At 39.5% G+C, this 21747-nt stretch overlaps 1 protein-coding gene across 1 annotated transcript in view; it reads left to right on the top strand.

The window, feature by feature from the left end:
- Positions 1–21747, top strand: part of ZNF704 (zinc finger protein 704) — a gene marked incomplete at its 5' end in the record, with an annotated part of 85313 nt that overhangs the window by 44254 nt on the left and 19312 nt on the right. The window contains one exon of the mRNA XM_083861211.1: positions 19209–19312. Coding sequence (XP_083717337.1) covers positions 19209–19312 — 104 coding nt within the window. The remainder of the gene's footprint in view (positions 1–19208; positions 19313–21747) is intronic.

Genomic DNA, 21747 nt, shown 5'->3' with positions numbered 1-21747 from the left:
TTAGGGAAGCCCAAGCTTAACCCTGCTGGTAGTGTCTAGTCTTGTGTTTTGCTAATTATTGTGACCAGGTTTCTGTTGACAGTAACAGGAGTGCAGGCATATAGCACCTGAATCCCACCCTGTGTCAGACAGCTCTGCATCCATTTCTAACCAGTCCTTTAACTGAAGCTCAGTGTCATGTATCCCATGTATTTTGGTTTTTAAAATCCTCAAAAGGAGTAAAACATACTTATTGCTTTTAAAAACATACTTATTGCTTATGGCAGTAGATTCTAAAACATACTGATGCATTAAAGACTTTTTGTATCCAAATAAGAAAAGGTTTCTGTGAGAGAATAATTTCTTGAGAGAAATAAGACTTTCAGTGCAGATCCTGCAGCTGGAGCTGCCTTGAGTGCTGCACCAACAAGCACACAGTTCTAGTCACTGAGAATAAAACGTGGATCTTTCATTAGGAGGGTGTAGAGGGAGAAGTAGTGCTGCTTTCCTAGCCTTGATAAAGATACAAATTGCTTTCGGAACTGTGACTAAAAAGCATCCTTCAATTATAGTAGTTAAACATATGGAAACCACAAATCAAGTGTTATTGCATGTGGCTTGCGGGAGAGTGAGAATAATCAGTGCTCTCAACTATACCCATTTTGTACCCAGGAATCTAAAGGCAATATTTTACTGTATTTAAAAGCTTAAACACAGGTATGGATGTCCTAGATTTGTTATCAAAGCCATCTGAATATTTTTTTCTGAGTTTTGCTGTATTTTTTAAGTTATTGCTGCCTATAGGTGTAGTGGGAGAAGATGAGTTTGAGGGTGGAAGGAGGGAAACCACCACCTGGTTTCATCTATTGACAAATTCAACAGGGTGCAGTTTTTAAATTTGGAGCTGGGTTTTGATTTCCTGAGATGCAGCTGAGATTTCCAGATTCCCGCAGTTGTAAGAGCTTTGTCTGGAAGATGAGGGCTGCAAGTTTGAACTTTATCTGCTGGTATTGTGCCCAGTGGTCTTTTGCTTGGGCCTAATCCTGATCTGTCATGCTAATGGAAAGCAGCGGTGCTGTTGTGCCGCTTTCTCCCCAGCACCAAACATCTTTCCTGAGGGGACCTCAGCTTGCTAACTTGGTGCTGACTTGTGTGTCTTTGTGTGTGTACATAAATAAATAAATACTGTTATGCAGATGTATTTTAATTTGTACTCCTGTTTAGTTATTGTTTCAGGAGCTCACATTTTGTAAATGACCGTTTCAGAGTGACCTGACGTGCACATTTGCATGTGGCCATTTCTAGTACTCGGTTTGCAGATAGTGTTTTAAATTAATGGGAGCGTTTTCTACTGGTTTAGAAATACATGACAATTTATCCACTCAGCTGTTGCTTAATTCCGCATTTAATTTATCTAAATAGATAGATAAATAAATAAATAATTAAATACATTTGAAGTAATTAATCAAACTCCCTTTTATAGGGCTTAAGTCATAATGCTGATACATTTTAATCCTATAAAAATGCCAAACAGGCATTTTCTGGGTTGATGGAGGTTCTGTTTTAGAGGAGAAAAAAGATTAATTTTGGTAGAATTCCTGGTGTAAACTAAATTTTACAGGATTAGATCCTTGATATTTATAACTTGAAGAAAATACATAGTTTTCATTAGTTGACCAGTTGATTATTTTCATTCGGGAACTTCTTGAAGCATTTTATGCAGTATGCTGCTGATACCCTGTGTTTTGGTTGTTTCCATGAGGCTTGGAATGACCAGTCATGTGCAAAAACATTGATTTTAGCACATTTAGATTAAAAACAGCCCAGGAAAAGGGATTGCTTGGGTAAAGGAGCCAAATATTTGTAGGAGCTTCTTGTTGAATCTTTTGTGTTCCCTGCTGGGAGTTTCTCCAGTGGAAAATTAATAGAAATTACATCAAGTGGCAGGTCACCAGTGTTGTCAGCTGATTTCTGAGTGGAGCAGGTATTTATTTGCACTTTCCACCAGTAACTATATTCTTGTTCCCACTATAAATGAATTCTAAAAGCATTATGCAATCAATTACTATTCCACATTAGCAAGCTGAGGTTCACCTTATTAAACTTCCCTTGTCAAATTATACTCTAACTAAGAGAAGAAAAAGGCAACATATAACCTAATGAAATATTTCTTGAATGCAAGTATGGGGGCCAAAGAGAGTACCCCTTTTATCATGTCTGTTTTTTCTTTAGCATGGAGGACTGTGGGCTACTGAAACAAGATTTCAGCTGCCGATTTCTCCCAGCAGTCTAATGTGGAAGAATGCAATCAGTAAATGTGCTGAAATCCTCTGGACTATACGTGTAGCTATGCAATGTCATCTTCTAAGTTGCATGATTTTCATCTGACAAAAACTTGCATGGGAAAAAAAGTTGGGAGAATGGATACTCCAGAGTTGGATTTTAAAATACAGTTAAAATTCTGGCTGCAAAAAAGCTTCTCTAAATGTTTGTTTTTTACAGATTTCTGTTCGTAGAAGTTGAAGCTGAAGTGAGGCTTAAGTTAACAAAAATAAATATTGACCCCACAGATTTTGTCCCTGTGATTTAGCTTTGGGAACAGACGTTATGCAGATTCTTGCCAGAAATCATTAGATAAAGTCTCTCTCTTTAATAGTTGTTTCTCTTCTACCAGTTTTTGAAGCAAATGCTGTTTTTTCTTGACTGATATTGTAATAACCCCCAACCCACTCATAACAACTCAGAAATATTAGATATTACTTTTGCAGACATTTTGCAGTGTTAGAGAACATACTGCCCACAGTTAAAGTAGTATGGTTCCGTGTTATATTTAGTGAGAATACAGCCTTTACTTGCTGCATTTTACTCTAAACTTAATTTACTTGTGAAAGTTTATGTGAAGGCAACTTCTGAAGTTGTATATTGTCTGATTCTAGTGAATCTTCTTTTATTCTTTCAATTATAGTGGGGTATTTTTAACCAACTGAGAAAGAAACTGCTTATTCTTGAGGAATAAAAAATTAGGAGATTAGTTAAAAAATGAAGGCTGTGATTGCTTTATTGTTTACCGCATTCAACTGATCTGAAATCTTGGCTGTTCACAATGACTATAATGCCACAGCAGAATTGTGGCAGACATTTGGGCTTCCCTGAATATCTCAGATGCCCTCTAGGCTGAAATGTGAACCCAGCTTTAGTTCTACACTTCCCTGATTTAAGAGTGATTCATGAAGCTGTGTTGATCACACTGTCTGATTGCAACAACTGATTGCAATGACTTTTTGTTTTTGTGGTATTTTAGCTTTTTTGGGGAAAATTTTCACCTTAAGACTTTTCTGAAAAACTGGTTCTTACTATGCTGTGCTGGGTTGTGTGTCCCAAATTACTGGTTATTCTAGAAGAAGCATGAGTGTGGACACACATGCAAGAACACAGTTCTATTTTGCTCTCATTAATAGGTAGATATTTAAATTTGTCTCAGGTATGTTGCTTGGGAATGAGGTATGGCTGGAGGAAGGTGTGAATTATGGAAGTTGGCCAAAGCGTTTTTTCTTTCTTTTTTGATTTGACTGTGTGTTTGCACCCAAGGTTTTTAATTATTCACCTTTGTCTAAAGTGTAGGTGTTACTTAGGAGTGTGTTTAGCTAAACACCACTGAACTGGGGACAAATCTTACCCTGCAGTGAGCAGCGGTTCCATTATCTGGGCAGAAATACAGGAACCAGACCAGTTCAAACCAGTAGGAGTCTTACACATTCCCGTGGTGGCATGCTTGGGCCACTGACAGACCAGTGGGAGCAGGAGGGGGCAGCTTTCTCTTTCTTCTCCTGGGCTGGGTCTGTGCTTAGCCAGAAACATGCTTGGTCATCAGATGTCAGCCTGGATGAAGAGTCAGTAATAAAATGCTTGGTGATGAAGCTGTTGAATTTTCTGATCTGTTGGGTGTTGAGGGTTTTTTGCTGGGTTTCTGTTTTGGAAAGGCAGGATTTTCCCATTTCCCAGTACTGCAGTCCCAGGGGCAATGTGATTGGTGTTGTACTGCCAGGACTCCATGCACTGCCCTTTGTGAGCCAGGTATGGCAGTGAGGAGCCACACAAACGTCATGGTTGGAGTTATATAAAGAACAAGGAGAGCCTTTACAAAGCAAGGCTGCTGACACTCTTGGCTTGCCTGAGGCGAGCAGTCAATGCCAGCAGAGGAACCACAGATGGACGTGTTGCATAATAGCCTTGCTGGTCGGCTGGTTGATGTATCCCTTGTGACAGAGCATCCCCTCAGCACAGCAGTGAGCAGGGAGGGCAGGCAGGAGAGCAGGCTATGGGAACTGTCACAAGCTGAATCTGCCCTTGAGTTTGTCTTCAAATCTTCAGAGCAAGTCCCTGGTTGCAAACTGAGACTGAGATAAATCAGTCTGAAAGCATGTGTTATTGTTTTAATAATACTTTTGCTTGTGAAATGTTCTTTGGAGGCTATTATTACAGATGCTTGCTTCAAAGTGATTTATCATGCTCTGCATATTGATGTTTATAGCTGAATATCTTTTGTTAGGAAATCATTTCTGGATCATATACAGAGACAAACACATGACTATGATTTTTTTTTTCTGGCTTTATTAAGTTAGTGCTTATCTTTTTAAGATATTCCTTTGAAGTGAAGGACAAATATACATCAGGTGCATGATTCTCTTATCTTACTTTATATGTAATCAGTGAAAAAAAAATTCAACTATAAGATCTTACGTAAGAGGGTGGAAAATGAAATGTAAAACAACAAAAAAATTGAGTCATAAAACTGTACTATTTAGTTTTATGTGCACGTGCACATGTGCTTTTTTTTTTTGTTCCCATTTTGCCGAGTTTGATCATGTACATTATCACAACTTGAGTAAAAATGTCCAGCTGTTGTAGTCAATGTCTCTACCATGTATTTCTTCATGGTTAGCAGTCATCCCTGAAGCACAGAAATGCCAATTTTTTTTGCCAAACTGTTCATCACAAATAAGGTTTTAATCTGTTTTAGTTGGCCAAGTTGCAAGACCCATGGTTCTCAAAGTTTCAAGTCAAGCAGTTTTAATCGTGTTGTCTGTATGGAGTAGTTCCTGAAACATACAGATATTTTGGGAAGGGATCTGTGTGTGCTGTCTGAGATCAATACCTTTGTGACAATGCAGACCAAGGGGTGAGTTGAACCTGCTACTGAAGCTGCAGTCACAATGATTAGGGCTGTAAGAGTATCATCATCTTTATTTGAAAAAACGAAACATCCTGCTAAGATACACTTGGTATCACTTGGGCTTCCTTACTCCCAACATGCGGTGAAAAAAGATGCCGGCCTAAATTTCCTCATCTGCTTAGATCTGCAGTGCAAACAGCAAAATCCTGTCCCATAAAGGATAGAGAGCAGTTCCATTGCCCAGGGGAGGAGCTCTTTGCTGGGCAAGTTGTCAGACACTTCTCCATAGTGACTCGTGTCAGGAAGATCATACTGGGGATCCAGGAGTACTTTCCTACCTACATCTTTTCCTTAATGGCAAGTTATATCAGGACTTTATGCTGGAGATGAAATAAGGCAAAAATTACTTTAAGCTAGCCAGGGAAATTAGTGACCTGCTGAGTTGTGCTTGATAGGGGAAGAGTCGAGGCTGTGTGTGTATAAGAAAAGATTGTTGAAGGGAAGTGAGAGAGAAATTACATGGTTTATCTATTTTTAAAAGCCAAAGGGTGATGGTAAAGATGAGACTGCTATCAGTTCCCCTGGAGCTGCATTGCAGTTTGCACATCTGTATTGAGATGTGCAGTGGAGAAAGCATAAATTCAGTCACCTTCATTTTTCTGTGGGGAAAAACAATCAGAAATGATGGATGTTCTCAAGATAGCTTATTCTTTAAATGAAAATGGTAAATTTTCAAAATGCCGTGGTGTTCTGCAAAGATAGTGTATAGCTGCAGTGCTCCAGTTTGCACAAAATACAGTGTATCTACAGGATAGTAATGTAATCCCCCTGTGGAAGTGTTCACGTTTGTATTGTATTAAAACCTGCTGTCAGGTGAATGCTGCTTTCAGTGTCTCATGAAGAAGTAACTCATTCTCCTCGAAGGCCGTGTCTCTTTTGCCCAAAGTACCTAACACACTAACTCTCCCCAGAGAGCAGCAAGGAGGAGGCTGTGGTTGTCCAGGACTGCAGAGAGGACTTGATGAAAGTAGATGTTAAGCAGGTACCAAAACCTGACTGCCAGCGCTCACAGGCTAAAGCTTCTCCTTTTCATCTGTTTTATGAAAAGATTTATTTATTTGTTGATGTCTTTATTTCCTTTAACCTCAGAATTTTCATTAAATCGTAGGGGTTTTTTCTCCCTGAAATTCTTCAATGGTTGCTGGAAAAGACAGGTATACTAGGGGAAGTCTGGTGTCAGGAAGACAATGGAGTGTAGAAAGACTGGAGCAGAGCATCACACAGGGACTAAGGTGAGGGATGAGGATGTTTGAATTTATTAAAACTGTGGACAGTCTGCTGACAGCGTGCAGAGTGAGATGAGGTTGCATTTGCTGTTCTCCCAGCTTTCCAAGCCTAATTTTAAGAGTAAACTAATAACAGTGCTCCTCTGAGACTCCATTCTCAGAGGAAAGAGGTGCTGTTGTTGCATACAGAGAGGATCCCTTAAATAATTTTAGCTAAATGTTTAAATGTCAATGCCTCTGACTATAAATACTCTAATTCATTAGTGTGGAACATTCCACATGCTTAGCCACTTCTCTGTTTGTGATCTGAAGACAAGGAAACTAGACCATTAGGCCATTGCAAATTGTATGGAAAAAAAAAAAGAAGATGAAAAATGCTGTACTTTGTTGACTAATAGTGGAAAACAGTCCACTTCTTTTCTGAGAGGAAGAAGAGAATTGAATTCCATAATGGAAAACGATGCCTTCTTGTCATTTAAGTCTGTGTTGTCTTTGATAGATGGAAACACAAATGAGGTTTGTGGTATCAACTGTAACATGGACATTTCAGTAAGACTTTGGTAGATTTTGACAACATGCATCTGTAGTTTAATACAGCATACTGCTTGCATAGGACAATATGCAAAGTGATGAAGATGTTAATGAAGATAATTTTTTGTGTGATTTCTTTTGGTGACTGTTGTGATTGCTATTGTACTTCTCTCAGCAGCAGAAGTAACTTTATGAAAGTCTGAGGATGGATAACATGAGCGTAATACCAGACCCACAATAAGTGACTGGCTGTTTTATGTCATGATAATTATCACTTGTAATATTTGTGAGAGCAGTGTTTTCCTAGACAAAAATAATAATGAAAAAAAAGATGGTGAGCAGGTTTTGCTACCTGATTTGAAAACTTCACGAACATATTCAGCAAGTGAGTCTGTACAGCATTGTTGTATTTTGGCTTTATAAACAGCTTCTAACAAAATATTTACATTACCAAGGAAGTGTTTCTTTCTAGCAGAACAAACTGCAGAACAAGCTTGACCTAGTACTAACCAGAGGCTGGGTGGTATATTCTCAATTTCCCTTTGATACCTGCAGGCCACAGCTTTGGTAGTTTCTTGTAATGAAAGAAAGGTTGAATTCAAAACAAGAACACTAAAGATGACAGCAGAGTTAAGCCAAATGCATTCTTCAGCTACCACATGTTATGTCAGTGGTTTCATTCTTTTCAAAACAAAGCATTCAAGTAATTAAAAAGAAAACAAAAACACAACAAAAAGCCCTGGACTCATAAAGCAAACATATTTTGTAGCACAATGAATGTTTAATGTAAAAAGCATCTTGGAAAAACATTTAGATCAGGAGTATTCCTGATACCTCCCTTCAGGTTTATTCAGTCTAAATTGACCATCTTGTATGTTTACAATGCTTTATCAAAAATAAGTTTCATAGGACTTCTTAATCCATGTTTATTTTTACATTTCCAGATCATTTATGAAGCTCTGCCTTTATTTCACTTTAAATGTAAATATGTATTTTGGTTATTTCCTATGATGGTATTACAGGTCATAGGTAAGCTGCTTGGAAACAAATTACAGGGAAGGCGATAATTTGCAGACTAGTTTTGCCCAAATCTCCTACTATCCCAATAGAACCATATGTAGTAATTGCTGCTTCCAGCTTTTTCTGCATCCTCTACCACTTCAGAAGGTGTTTTGTGTATTGCAGGTTATTGAATATCATCAGCCTTCCTCTGTTCTCAGACTGTGTGTTTCCACCCTCTGCTTGACTATGCAACCTTTATTTTTTGATTATTTGGTGGTGTTGTGTTGCAGTTGTCTCAGTTACAGGGTCAGACTCTTAAGTTCAGGTCCAATTTGTTTCACCAGGATTATTACATGTGTTTTAAAAACATAACATAGCTCTGAGCAACCTGGTTTACTGAAAGATGTCCCTGCCTGTGGCAAGGGTGCTAGAACTAGATGATTTTTAGGGTCCCTTCCAACCCAGGCCATTCTATGATAACTTTTTTCTTTTTGGTTTGTTGCTTTGGGGAGTTTTTTGGGAGTTGTTTTTTGGTTTGGGTTTTTGTTTGTTTGTTTGTTTTTTCATTGACATCTCTCTCTAAAAGAGAGATTTCTAAGAGAGATTTCCCTCGAAGAAGGGAATCAAAGATGAGAAACCAGAGCTCAGAAATTTCATGAGGGACTGAGTGGCTTCCCAGTAGCTTTAAGTAAAAACCACTATGTATCCATAATTGTCAGGGATCATCACTCATGCTACTGTTTTTTGAGTGCTAGAACTGTTTATAAGTGAGTAAGTCCACTTTAAATGGTGGTGGTGGGGTAAAAGGTGAAATGCTTACTTAATTTAAGATAGATCTGAAGGTCTGATATAGATACTATAATGTCAAATAGTTTAAGTGAACTGTGGCATTTTGCTTGATGGCCTTAGTGCAGCATAATACAAAGTAGTGGTGCATGGTACTGTTTCTCCTGCCACGACAAGTGTTTTCAGTTCATGGTACTGCAACAAGAATGATCATTCCCAGCTGCAACATCACCAGATCTATGTGTGAAAAATCCTTTTTCACAATGGGACTCGTACTCATGGTACAGTTTAAGAGCAAAGCTCTAGGTCTAGTGCTGGGGTTTTAAACTCTCATTATTTGGGATGCTAGACACTTAATACTACACAAATAATAAAAAAAAAATTATGACTAATCTGCCACCACTGCTCCTTGCAAACATCTATCAGTTAGAAAATTGTACCCTAGGAGAACATCCTGAGCTGGGAAATACGGAAACAATTTTGTTTACAGACTAAGAAGGGATCTGCTACATGAGATTATTTTAAACTCATCTTCAGTGGGGTTGTTAAGGAGGAGCATCTTTAGTGCAGTAGTTAGTGCTGAGTGGTGAAGAAATATATATGGTCATGGAGTCTAATACCTGCTATCAGTGACCACTGGCTGCTGTTTAGAACAGATAGTCTAGATGGTCCATACTTTCTCATTTTCTTGTTGATATTACTCTGCTGTACATAAATACATAAATTTTGATGCAGTTATTCCTGCCTGGGATTTCTTTGACAGTCACATGCACATGCTGTACAGTGTACATGCAGGGGACAGTGCTCTTGGAAAGCCCCGACTTCTCCACTCACCAACTGTGCAGATGGTTTGCTCTGCCACAGAAAGCTGACAACCCTGGTGATGCTTTAACATGGATGTGTAGTGTCAGGCACCTTTGGCTCATGCCCCGAAGCTTCAGTGGCATTTCCTTACTGTCCATTCATCTACTCAAATCTTGTTGTTTTGTAGTGTCTGTTTTCATAGCCATCATTTTTAATACATCTTTAGTTTTTATCTGTTCAGCAAAAGTTTAACTCATGGGACAAGGAGATAGCTATCTACAAGGTTGTATTTGGCTGCTTTGGAAGAAGTTAAGTTGTTTTGGACCTTTGAAAAGTTTGAAGAGTTGTTTAAAAAGGACAAGAAAGGATGTTTGATTTAATGTATTTCTTCTTTATAAGACATGGTTCAGTGAAGAGATGGTTTTGTGCCTTCATTGTTTCAAAGTCAGGTGCTCTTGTTAAAAACACTGTTGGTTAGGCCTGGAGATTATCTGGTGGTGATACTTCACAGTTCCAAATGTCCAGTTGAAGTTTCAGGTGCTAAGGAAACAACAGAAACCTCTCTCCTGTAACTGTGAGATTTAAACAAAAAAGCAACCTATCTGAAAAATCTGAAAGACCTAGCGTTAAACTGTGTGTCACTCGAAACAAGTTTAGATGGTGTAGAGTGTGTACAAGATGGTGATGCTTACCTCACAATGTATTTTTAATGTGGTGGTATCTATTTCAGTCTGTAATCTAGCACTCTCTTTCCTAAAACAGAAGGACTCAGGCCTTCTTTAGCTCTTCAACACATTGCCAGTGTGTTGTCAGAACATCAGCTTGTCTCTTGAGTCATCATGGCATAAAATTGGCGAAGGCAGTTTCTTGACACTGGAATTGCCTCAGGGGCTTCACTTTGTATCTCTCGTGTGTAATTTGGAGGAACTGTGGGTTGCTGTAAAGTACATCACTCACATCTCTGGCTGACTGAAACATTTTCATTCCGAAGCTCCTTCACTTCTCAGCATTGGGGTGTATCCTGAACTGTGCCTTGATAAACATGGAGCTTGATGTAAAGAAATGCTGAAGTTCCTGGGTATGTTCACATCAAAAAGGCAATTGGTAGAAGGTGATGTCATAGCAAATAAAGTAATGATGAGCTTGGAGCTTCTGCTCTCCATGTCTGGCAGCTTGAAAACAACAGAACAGTTGCAGAGGTAACTAAATCAAACCCGCTACACGGTACTATTTGTCTCCTGAATAATGTAGTCAGCGGGTTTTTATTTACAATTCTCTTTGCTACTTGCTTGGAAAAAATAATTATTTCCAAAAAATTGGAAAGCACAGAAAGAATGACATGTAAATATTAACAATAAACAATGACCCTTGGGTCATTTTTGAGACTGACTTGATTTCAGCAAGGTGCTTGCCATTTTGTTCACATTAGTAGGTAGATGTAGCAACAGAACAACCTGCCTGTGGCTCTTTGATTTGGTGAGATGAGGACTTGCAGGTTTTTTCAAGTGTTTCATCAATGTATATTTTATTTTTTAAAAAATATACTTTAATGTGTGGCAAAAAAAAAAAGTTAATATTATTTTAAACTTGACTTAGAGCAACTTTTTAGAGACAAACTGTGCTAAACAAAATACCCATGTATGTGCATTGGGACTGTATATATGCAGTAATATTATAAAACATATTTTTGGGAATATTAGACATTCATACAGTGGGGGAATCATGCTGTTTGCAATAGATAAGGGAGAGAGAAGGAAAAGCAAAACATTTTTGACCTTGCATTTTTGACATTTTCTCTTACTTTGAGAAGGACTATGTTCCTGTAGCATCTGCTGTAAGGATATCTTCAGCTAATCATTCTCAAAAATTAAGGAAGGTTTATGGACTTTTTGTTTTGTTACTTTCCCATCTTTTTTCATCTTCAGCCTGGTAATTTGTATTGCACTGAGCAAGTGGTCCAACCCCTTTCCCTCAGGAAAGCATCAGAAGTGTGAGGTTTCTTTCTGTACAAAGTGCCCTGTCAAAGGCAAAGTTGTCAAAGTGTTCTCATTTGTAAGAGGGGATGTACCTGTGAACAAACTAGAACAGTAGCATAAGTTACAGGCAGGAAAGGGATGGAACATGAATACTTTTGATAAAATTTGGAATAACTGGTCTGTTGCTTCAGAGCACTATTGAGACTTGGTTTGCGTACAGGGTTATTTGTTGCATCAGCAAGTGGCCTTTAAAGTAGAAAAAAATGGAACAGAAAATCTTCCCCCAAAATCCCCAAGATTTGTGGATGACCATAAGGGATAACCATTCTCTGCAGGGTTCTGTTATTCCTTTCTTAATTTAATTTTTGCTTTGCACTCGTAATCTTTCAAGAGATTACCCTTTATTTGATTGCTCTGTTTTGAAGCAGACAATTTCTGTGTCATACTCCTACTTCAGCTTCAGTCATTGCCCCGAGGGCTCTTCACCAGATAAGTTTTCCTGATAGGTTGCAACTGTTTGAAAAGTAAAAATTATTCATTGGATCGATTTTTTCAATATATAGAATAAATTGTTCCTGTAAACTGCAGCTTATCTCCCAGTGTGGAATTTGGCTTGCCTCACTGTTCCCGTTTATGCAGAGCATTTGAAACTGAAGATCTTATCACCAGCCAATAATGAGAGCAGTGTTTTACTACTCATCTTCTCCCTCCCCATTCCCAGCACACTGTATCCCATATTTTGTAAATCAGACAGCAAGATGAAGAGTTCAGTCCTGTTTCCATATGGATAGATTTGAAATTTCAGTTATCTTTAAGGAAGTCAGACAAGTTGCTCAAAAAGCAGTAATAAAAAAGTTTCTATGAAAAAGACATTTTCCATCTGTTTTGCAAAACTTAAGCAAACTTTTCTGGAGAGCCTTAGGGGGCAAAGCAGCTATTCCTGCCACTGGACTGCAGAGGGGGCAGCAGGAGCAGAGCATGTCCATGGGATGTGTTTACATCAGACAACAGAAATCACAGTAAATTTGACATCCTTTTTATTGCTGATTCAGCTCTGCCAGCACTCCTGGAGAGGCCTGGTGTGGTTGTAATCTCCATGGCAGCCAGGGTGCCATCACTGGATTGTACCTCCACAGGGAGAAGAGACTGGGAAACACTGCTCCAGGTGCTCCTGGGGTCACACCTGGCTTGGGAAACCATCTAGCTTGAGAAGGTGGCTGGAGCAGCAGAGGGAGAGACAAAGGAGAGCCCTGTGTGTGGGAGAGTATATCAGCCAACCTTTGGAACCAAATATTACCATTTCTTGGATATTTATATCTACAAAATGGTTGTAAAAATGAATGGATTCTCTTCTGTCAAGTTTTAGTGGTTTTAGTGAAAATTGAGACAATAGAGAATTATATGTTTGTGAAAACAGGCCCATTCTTTGTGGAGCAGTGCTAGATGCAAATTCAGATAAAAGACTGAGAAATCTGCCTGTGTTACACACCACTTTCTCTTCAGTTCTGTTAAAATGTTCTCAGGATGCTGAGAACCACTCTGTGAATGTCTCCCATCTCTTAGGACTGATGTGCAGAGACTTTTTATTGTCTTTAAGCCATTACAGTCCAAATGGAAAGTCAATGTCTCAGTTACCGAGGACTCTGTCAAGTGCTCTCAGGCTCTGCCACACTAGCCAGACTTCCAAAGGCCCTTGGAATAACTGAATCACAAAATCTGTTAGCTTGGCCAGGAGGAGGTGGAGAACTTTGAGGTGGTCTTTGATGCGTTTTTCTTTCTTTCTTTCCTTAAGAAGTTCAGGTATATATCTTTTTTAGAAGAAAAGTTCCTGTTTGTATTTTCATCTTAATTAATTATAGTCACTGTCTGTATAAAAAGAATTTGCTTGTGTATAACAAGGACAGCAGAAACAAAGAAAGGCTCTTAATTCTGCATATGAATTAGTCTGCAAATATAAAGTTAGTGTGGAAAATGTTAATTTTGTGTTTTACCACAATGAGCAAAGGCAGAAATCCCTAACTTCTAATTAGTGCATTATTATTGTATCTCTCTTCTAAATATCAAACAGCAGTTCTCTTTTTAAATGTGCAAATAGTAACACTGTCAATGTTCTGAGATATATTATTCTAGTACTATGCTGTATTAATATAGTATTTGGCAATATTTCTCTTTGCTTATTGCATTATTTTGAAAGTTATGGCTTTTACCTAAGAATGCTGAACACCTTGAACTATTTGTATCAATCTCTCTATAATTTTTTGAGTTTGTGTTTGGCAAGTGAGTAATTTTTAATCTCCATAATCAGCAACCAAACACAAGAGCAAGAAGGAATATAATTTATCTGTACTGTCAGTATTTTGATTTGTTAGATGGTAACCAAGTATTGTGGTAAAGGCAAAGAATTGTATGGAGTAAGAATATTTTGTAGCATGATATAGATCTTTACTCATTATAGAAGAGTGGTTGCAGTTACTTTAGATACTTGGAGTCACAGCCATGTACATGAATTTTCTTGCTTGTTAGGATGTTGTTTTTGCCGTTAATGATGAATTGAAGAACATGAAATTATTTTTTTTACCTGTAAAATGTAATTTAGCATTTTTTACTTCAGAATTGCTTCCTTTATTAATAGTGCACTGATTACAATGATTCATTATATGATAGATCATATTTTTTGTGTTGAAAGCTTCTAACAAGGAGTTTATCAATATTGATGCAGTGCTCAGTGTGACATCAGTGTGATGTGGCTATAGTCAAGTGATCAGACTCCCGTTTCAGAGGTCTCTTTATGAGAATTTAGCACATGTAAGCCTGGGAGGGAGAGAGCAATTTAAATATGGTGTTACTTTGTCCCAGTTATAGCTTATTAATGCACACATATTTATATGATACTTCTTACAAAAGATCCATGTGTGTTGTGAACCACTGTCATAAGCTGAATTTTGGGTGGACAGTAGAGAGTTAACATGGAATAATAGCATTTCTGTGCTTGACTGCTTCTCTTCTTATCAATCCTAGTTAATTTTTTTTATTGTTCTGTCCCTCTGGTGAGGTTAGCAGTAAGAAACAGATAAGCACATGATTACTAAAACAAAAGAAAATGTGAGCCTTTTTGTAAATCTGAATGTTTAGGGTCTGTGGGCTTCAGGTGGTTATTGTTTATGAAGTAGGATAAGGGAAGGCAGGTTCAACAATGCTGAAAAGCAGGGATCTATGATTCTAGAGAAGAAGGTTGGTTCTGTGACGATCAACTTTTGTAGCCAACATCCACTTGGAGTAATTGCACATACCATTTTCTTTCCCCTCCCTGGGGCTCTTGTCCTGGTGCTGCAGTTTCTACCCCCGTTCAGCCTGGTCCTGCCAGCTGCAGGATGCTGCTGTCCCTCTTGTTGTTTGATGGGAGTGGAGTCCTGGGGAGGAAACTTTGCCTGGTTGTGCTGGGGCAGCTCTGGAGTGTAGGAGAGCCCTTTCAGCACAGTGAGCCACTGCCTCATTGCTTTCAGCATTGCTGCACTGGGGTCAGAGGTTTCTGGTCAGGGAATTAACTGAAAGCTTTGGAGTTGTGGGCAGAGAAAATGAATTTATTTTTTTTTCTTTGCTTCAAGTAAACTTGGTTGTGCTCTTCAATAGGGTCAATTTTATCAAAAGCATCTGCTACCACTACCACTTTCTCTGCTCTAAGAATATTCTCCAGTACCCTTAAATATACTTGGGTAAAGTACTGATTTATAATGCAGTCTTTCCAAGAGGAAGGACTGCAGGCTTTTTTGATCTAAGCCAGGCGAGTAATAAAGAGTACTCTAAAGACATAAAAGCTAGGAAAAAAATTGTATTTCTAAAGGTTTATTTGAGAGCAAGTCTTAAAAAATAGAGGAAAAATAGAACTGTCATATAGGTGTGTCCAGATGGGAATAATATTTAGTAGAGAGTTTGAAGGTAACAGTGGCCAGGAGCTGGCAGAAGAAATGGGACAGTAGGAGATTGGATGTTGCATTGATTTGGAACACTTGCATAGCCTTGGACTTGCCTTGGATGCTCTTTTTCTCATCTTTTGCAGCTTAAACCCAGCCTTTCCTTGTAGAGAGCTTTGACTGGGGAAACTGTGATGGTTGGTTAACATTGATAAATTATTATCCAAAAAGCAATAAATTCATGAGCAAAATCAAGGAAAGGATCAATCAAGAGTAAGTGTAGTCTGATTTGCCTTGACTGTTAAAGAAAAGGATGCTTTTAATTGCCAGTCTGGCCAGATTAGTGTATTGCAGGGATCCAGTGAAACCACACTCCCTGCTGAGGAGGCAGGGAGACATGAAACAAAGAGAGCTGAGGTCATGGTAAAGGGTCTGCCTCCAAGGACCTGTAACTTGTACTGCTGATATCTCAGCTGATTCATTGTAATTCGGCCATTTCATGTGTTTGGATTTACAAACACTTGGAAAGAAAGGATCCAAAACTGCTTGGTTCTCAAATGCAGACTGTGCTGACACAAATACATCCATCTAGAACTTGGGAGATGCATTTGGAGACTGGGATTGGAGGTTAGAGAAAAGAAGAAATCTTCACAATTGATGTAGTAGATGATATTACAACTGATTTAAATTTCATTACTCCTAACAGTAATATCAGGGCTTATGATTTCAGTCCACAGAAAATCGCCTTAGCAATGGTGGGATAAATGTTTTGGGAACAATTGACGCGTAACAAGCAAGTTATTCTCCCCTCTGAGTCCAAATAGTGTCAAACAGCTGTGTGCAGGTTCAGCTTTCCAGTAGAGAAAGCTGGAAGGTACTGGGACAATCTTAATGCATCAACTCACATGTGATGCTGACTAAATGCAGATGGCTTAAGTGGTTGCTGTCTTCAGTTTTATGTCTTGCCTGTATCTCAAAGCCTGCTGCTGCTGCAGTACTGGCTGAGTGATACATGAAATATGTGTGTTTACATTTATGAGCCAAACTGTAAAAATGGAGCAGAGTCACATAAGCCAGTACTTGTAGCTGCTAAAATTCTTGTGGCTGGGAACTATGAGCAGAGTGTTCTTGTTTGCTGGATGCAGTTGAGGAGCAGTAAATAGTAAAAATGACTGTCATTCGAAATGGGCAGAGAAGAAGTCCAAAGTTCGTTTTATTTGGGCTGTTAGCCTGTTAAATTGGATCAGGAAGAAAAAGGGATTCCAGTAATTGCAAGAGTGTGGTTTAGCATGGCTGGAATGACATGTATTCTCATGACTATTCCTATTCTTTGGCTGCTTGTGAAAACTTTCACCTTAGGCACAGATGCCAATGCTGACAATTTTGGGACATCGTAAAATTATTTGGAGCAAGGGTTAGATTTTCAGAACAGCAATGCTTATCATTTTAGAGGGGAGAAAAAAAATCAGAAAAACTAGAAGAAGTGAGTTATAAACTACTTGAGGAGACTTTGGGATTAGCTCCGGGTCTAGACTCTGACATCTTGACACCAACTTGTCAAACACTTGCAACAACTGCTGTAGCGTGATTTTGCAATTCTGCAGAGGCCTGGATGGGAACATGTTAGTCCTGTTGCCACACACACAGAAGAGCCTTGTTGGAAGGCTGACTGCAAGCACTAGGGATCAGTTTCTCCATCTTACCAGGAACTTGTGCTCATTTTGTCCTCATATGTTGCAGAAATGCAGATAGTAATGGATCATTCACAACTGGATAGTCACAGGGATGGTGTAGTCCAGCAGGAGTGGGCTACAGAGCAGGTGAAGCCTTCTCAGAAACTAGATTTTCATACTGGGATATTAGATAATTGGAAAATCATCTGGCAGTGTTGGCCTTGAGAAAGTGTAGCATCTCCAGGTCAAGCCTGAGGAAGGGTCTTCTGAGCCCTGAGGAATTTGAGTAAAACACTCCTCTGCAGGCACGAGGAGCTAATGGGTGACAGATTCAGGATTCAGCAGATTATAGCAGATAGCCGAGATCTTTCCAGTGCTTGATGATGACCATATGGCTGCTGTGCTCTTTGCAAAAGCCTTGGCTGGAAGAAAGAAGGGTTTCTACAGATATAATCAGAACCCAGCAGGAACCATCATCAGTGTTTCAGTTCCAGGCACTGATGTGTTGCAAAAGACAGTTGTGAGAGTGAAGCTGTTGTGTGGCGTGGGAGAGTGTTCATCAGCATCTGTGTGGGTCCTTGCATCAGCCAGAAAGCAGCTGTGAAACATTTCATGGACAAGTTCAAGGTTTGCTCACTAAAAAATCAAGAGCCCTTTACTGTAGCATAGTTTTCAGTTAATGAGCCTTCCACCTGATGGGTGAGATAGGATTCCAGAAAAGGGAGTGCACCCAGCACATCCTGTTCCTCTTGGTGATTTACTGACCAGCAGTTGATGGGAAACAGCAGGTAGCTGACCACTTCTTATCTTGGACTTTAAATTAGACTCAACCTGATCTGTTCAGTAGAGCTCCTGGCAAGGCACAGAGACATCTCCAGAGACCAGAATGCAGAATATGGTGGGGGAAGTGTCCTTTTGTAAGAACAAAATTAATTTGATCTCTAGGAATTAAGAAGATGATTTTGGATGATTAGTCATATGTTTGAAAGCAAACGTTTTCAAAAATTGTCTGCTTTGGTTCTACCCACAAGGTGAAAATCCCACAAGGATTTCCAACTCACAAGGATGGAGAGCAAAAGTCTGCTAAACGTGACTCCTTAGAAATTTTACATTATGAGAGAGTTACTCGTGGGTAAAAAAGACAGAATATAATTTCTACAGACAAAAAAAAAATATTCCTTCATTGCTTAAAACCCTCCCATGACTCCTTGAGCAATAGATCACTGAATCCTGGTTCCTGGTGGCATTCGCCATTGTCTTCTCTTCCTTTCTCTGGAAAGTTGGCTGCTCTCCTTTCCCTTATTACCCCTTTTCCATGTCCTTTCCTCTGAGTTACACAGATTCCCAGCAAGACCAGGCTGAGGGAGCAATGGGGCCCTGTGCCATCATGCTGGTTCAGGAACCCATCACACCTGCAAAACAATCTTCTCTCTCCCCCCTCTCCCTCTCTCACTTTCTTTCCCTTACCCTCCTACCCTTCCTGCACCGTTTTTGTGCTAGTTTCCTAATTACTTAAAATATTTGGTTTTTAATCCAACCAGGAAAAATTTAGGATCAGTCTTTTGGAGAGAGTATGGGAACATTAATAGTGTTAAGCAGAAGCAACGAACTCAGATCCCTTAGTTCCAGGTCACAGTTTTCCTTTACCCTACAGAGACTAATGTATGTTGTTAATGTTGATAGTAATCTCACCCAATTTTGCATCTCTGTGTCTTCATCCAAGACAACCACCTTAAGAACAAGCACACTTAGCTCTAAGAATATGAATAGCTGAAATTCTGAAAAATTAAAAAGGAACAAAGTCTAAGTTATAGAGAGTCAAAGTAATCCTGAAAATTTTATACAAAGATATATTCTGTTTTCCCACTTTTTTTCCTATTTACACTGAGTTAGTTTGCTTGTAGAAGCCTCTTGATATGCTCAGGCTGCCAGAAGAGCAATGCTTGGAGAACTCTGCAGCGGCTTGTTTTTGTTACTGTGCTGTGCAGGCCTAGGACTGGTGTTAAAAATAAGGAAAAAAAAAACACATTAAAAAAATATAAAATATTTGTTGATGTGTTTCCTGCCTCTCACTCACTGTGTTTCAGGAAATCTTTGGAAGAACTGGACATGGATAAAGTAACAGCAGCCATGGTACTCACCAGTTTATCCACCAGCCCTTTGGTCCGCAGCCCTCCTGTCCGACCCAACGGTAAGCATTTGGAGCCAGGGGCTGCGGGAAGGGGTGCCAGGGCCCTTTATCAGGGGCTTGTTTCCAGGACTTGTGGCCATGGTGGAGAACAAATGGTGAGTGGCTGTCTTCTGGTACATTGGGGGTCATACTGAGCTTTGCTCCAACCTAGTCAAAGTCTTCGGTGCAGAACTGGCAAATCCAGTTTTCTCTACAAATCCATTTCCCACAGGAACAGGCCTGATCCACTGAATTATGTTCTTAAAGGAATTCATAGCAAATGTCAATGCTGTGGTTTTTCCATTTATTTTCAGAAAATGTAAGTTTTATCCTTTTAGTTGGAATTCTGGCCGTGAGCACCCATGGCCTTTTTTCATGTGCTTTCCAGTGTTGAAAGCCAGAAGTGTTTATTGAAGTGTCACTGCTCTGAGAAGACCTGGGAAACCTCAGGCAGTGACATCCCTGGTGACTCTCACGCCTCAGGACAGGATGTTGGCAGCCCCTGGGAAAGGCCAGGAGAAGGGTAAAAGCACACCTGCTCTCCAGCTGCTCAGCTCACAGACAAAACCACACCTGAAAATGGATCTGTGCTTCGTGTGGCAGGCAGGGATTTGGTGTGTCCCCTGCTGCATCCCTGTCCTGGGGAGCTGTGGGTGAAGCATTATCTGCTGCCTTAGACAGTCTGAGCGGGTGACACTCCTCAGGAGCAGCAGTGCACATTGGCTGCAGCTGTTGATTGGAAAGGTCTTGCAAACAAGCCTTTTTGAATTGCTAATAGGCAAATGGTGGCTGTTTAACTGCTTTTGATACTTCTTAGCATAGTCTGAGTGCTCTTTGATATTTCTTCATCTAGCTTGTCTGCTTGTTTCCCAAAATCTGGGAAGACTAGCCAGAAAAGTAATTCACATGTTTTCAGTAGTCACAGGCAAGATTCTGAAGCTGGTTTTGGGCACCTCCTCCCTGAATATCTTACCTTAGTCAAGGCTTACTAAAGACTTAAATAGAAGCATAAAGACTTGATAATTTAAAGCTTATTTGGTGTTGCAAGGCTAGGCTCTGATCCTAGTAGTACAAGCAACAAAAGTATTAGTGATTAGTTTTTTTCTACATGCTTTTCCAAAAAAGGGTGATAAGTAGCAGTATAATTAAAGGACCATTTGTTAAAACAAATGGAATTTTGCCTAGAAGTAAAAAAAATGACATCAGCATTAATATTAAAGTCAGATCCATGCTGGAATTCCTGGGAATGATCACCCATGTAAACTGGATCAGAGTTTGGCCCTTGTTTCTCTGCAGCTGAATAATATTTGGTCTGGTTCTCTTTCACGCAACTCCAGCAATGTGAAAAGAGCCCCAAAATAAGAGTAAGTTGCATTTATTTATATATTAAACTTTACATTGACAGATTTGTTAGTATGAATGAGAACCAATGTTTGGTTTTTTCCTGTTGTCAACCTCATTCAGTCTTTTCCATGCTACTTTAAAAATGTTCCTGATTTACATCTCTTTCTCAGCAAGGTGAGGAGGTGCTGTAAACACTGAGAATACAAAGTATCGCCATAACCGTGTCGGAAAGTAGTAGTTGAAAGAATGTTCCTTTGTTTTTCTGAAGTCATGGAAATTTTATGCCAAGGTCACAAGTTGATACCAGATGTATTTTTTCCTGTGGCGCAAGACTGAAGTACCAAATATTTAAAAGAGACAAAACCCACCTTCCATTACAGTCACATGAAGGTTGTAATCATGAGACAAAACATGACATTTTCATATGTTAACTTAGGAGCTACCAGAAATGTGTATGTATGTCCTTTTCCAAAGAGGAAGTGGGAGGGGTGGAGGGAGAGGATCAATTCCATTTATGCTGTGTGGTCCCAATCAGTAAATCAGTACTGCTGCCTACTAAAGGGGGCACTATGTTCTGGTTTTTTGAGCAGCTGATGTTAGTCATTAGGGATTTTGTCCAAAACCAACTGAATTAGGAGAAAAAACCCAAAAATCCATTGGTTTGCGGGTAAGCTTTTGATAGCTCACTTTCTTGGTGATATCATTAGTTAAATTTATCTGTAAGAAATTGAGAAAGAATGGAGGAGTGACTTCTGCAGATCTTTTAAAGACAGGCACTGGCTTGAAAGGACTTGTCTCACACTTAAATATTGTTTCATGAACAGATAAGGTGTTATTTGCTTGCCAGCTCCAAAGTCAGGTATTGCACAATACTCAGGCACCTACAGTGGAAAAGCTGCCAATGCTTGAGTTAGGGAGAAGCTGCACCTAAACCGTCCCTGTGCATTTGCCCAAGCCCTGTGAGAACCTGAGGGTTGTGGCAGAGCCATCTGTGGCTGCATCCTGGATGTGCTCAGGCCTTGCCTTTGCTGGGCTGATGACCTACATACTGCTCTGCTGCCGGAAGCCCTTTAGGGACTGGCAAGAGTGGTGTGCCAGCATTTGATCCCTGA

The sequence above is a fragment of the Zosterops lateralis genome (genome assembly GCF_965231275.1).
Source record: "Zosterops lateralis genome assembly, chromosome: 1".
Taxonomy (NCBI): Eukaryota; Metazoa; Chordata; class Aves; order Passeriformes; family Zosteropidae; genus Zosterops; species Zosterops lateralis.
This window is presented reverse-complemented; position numbering and strand designations above follow the sequence as displayed.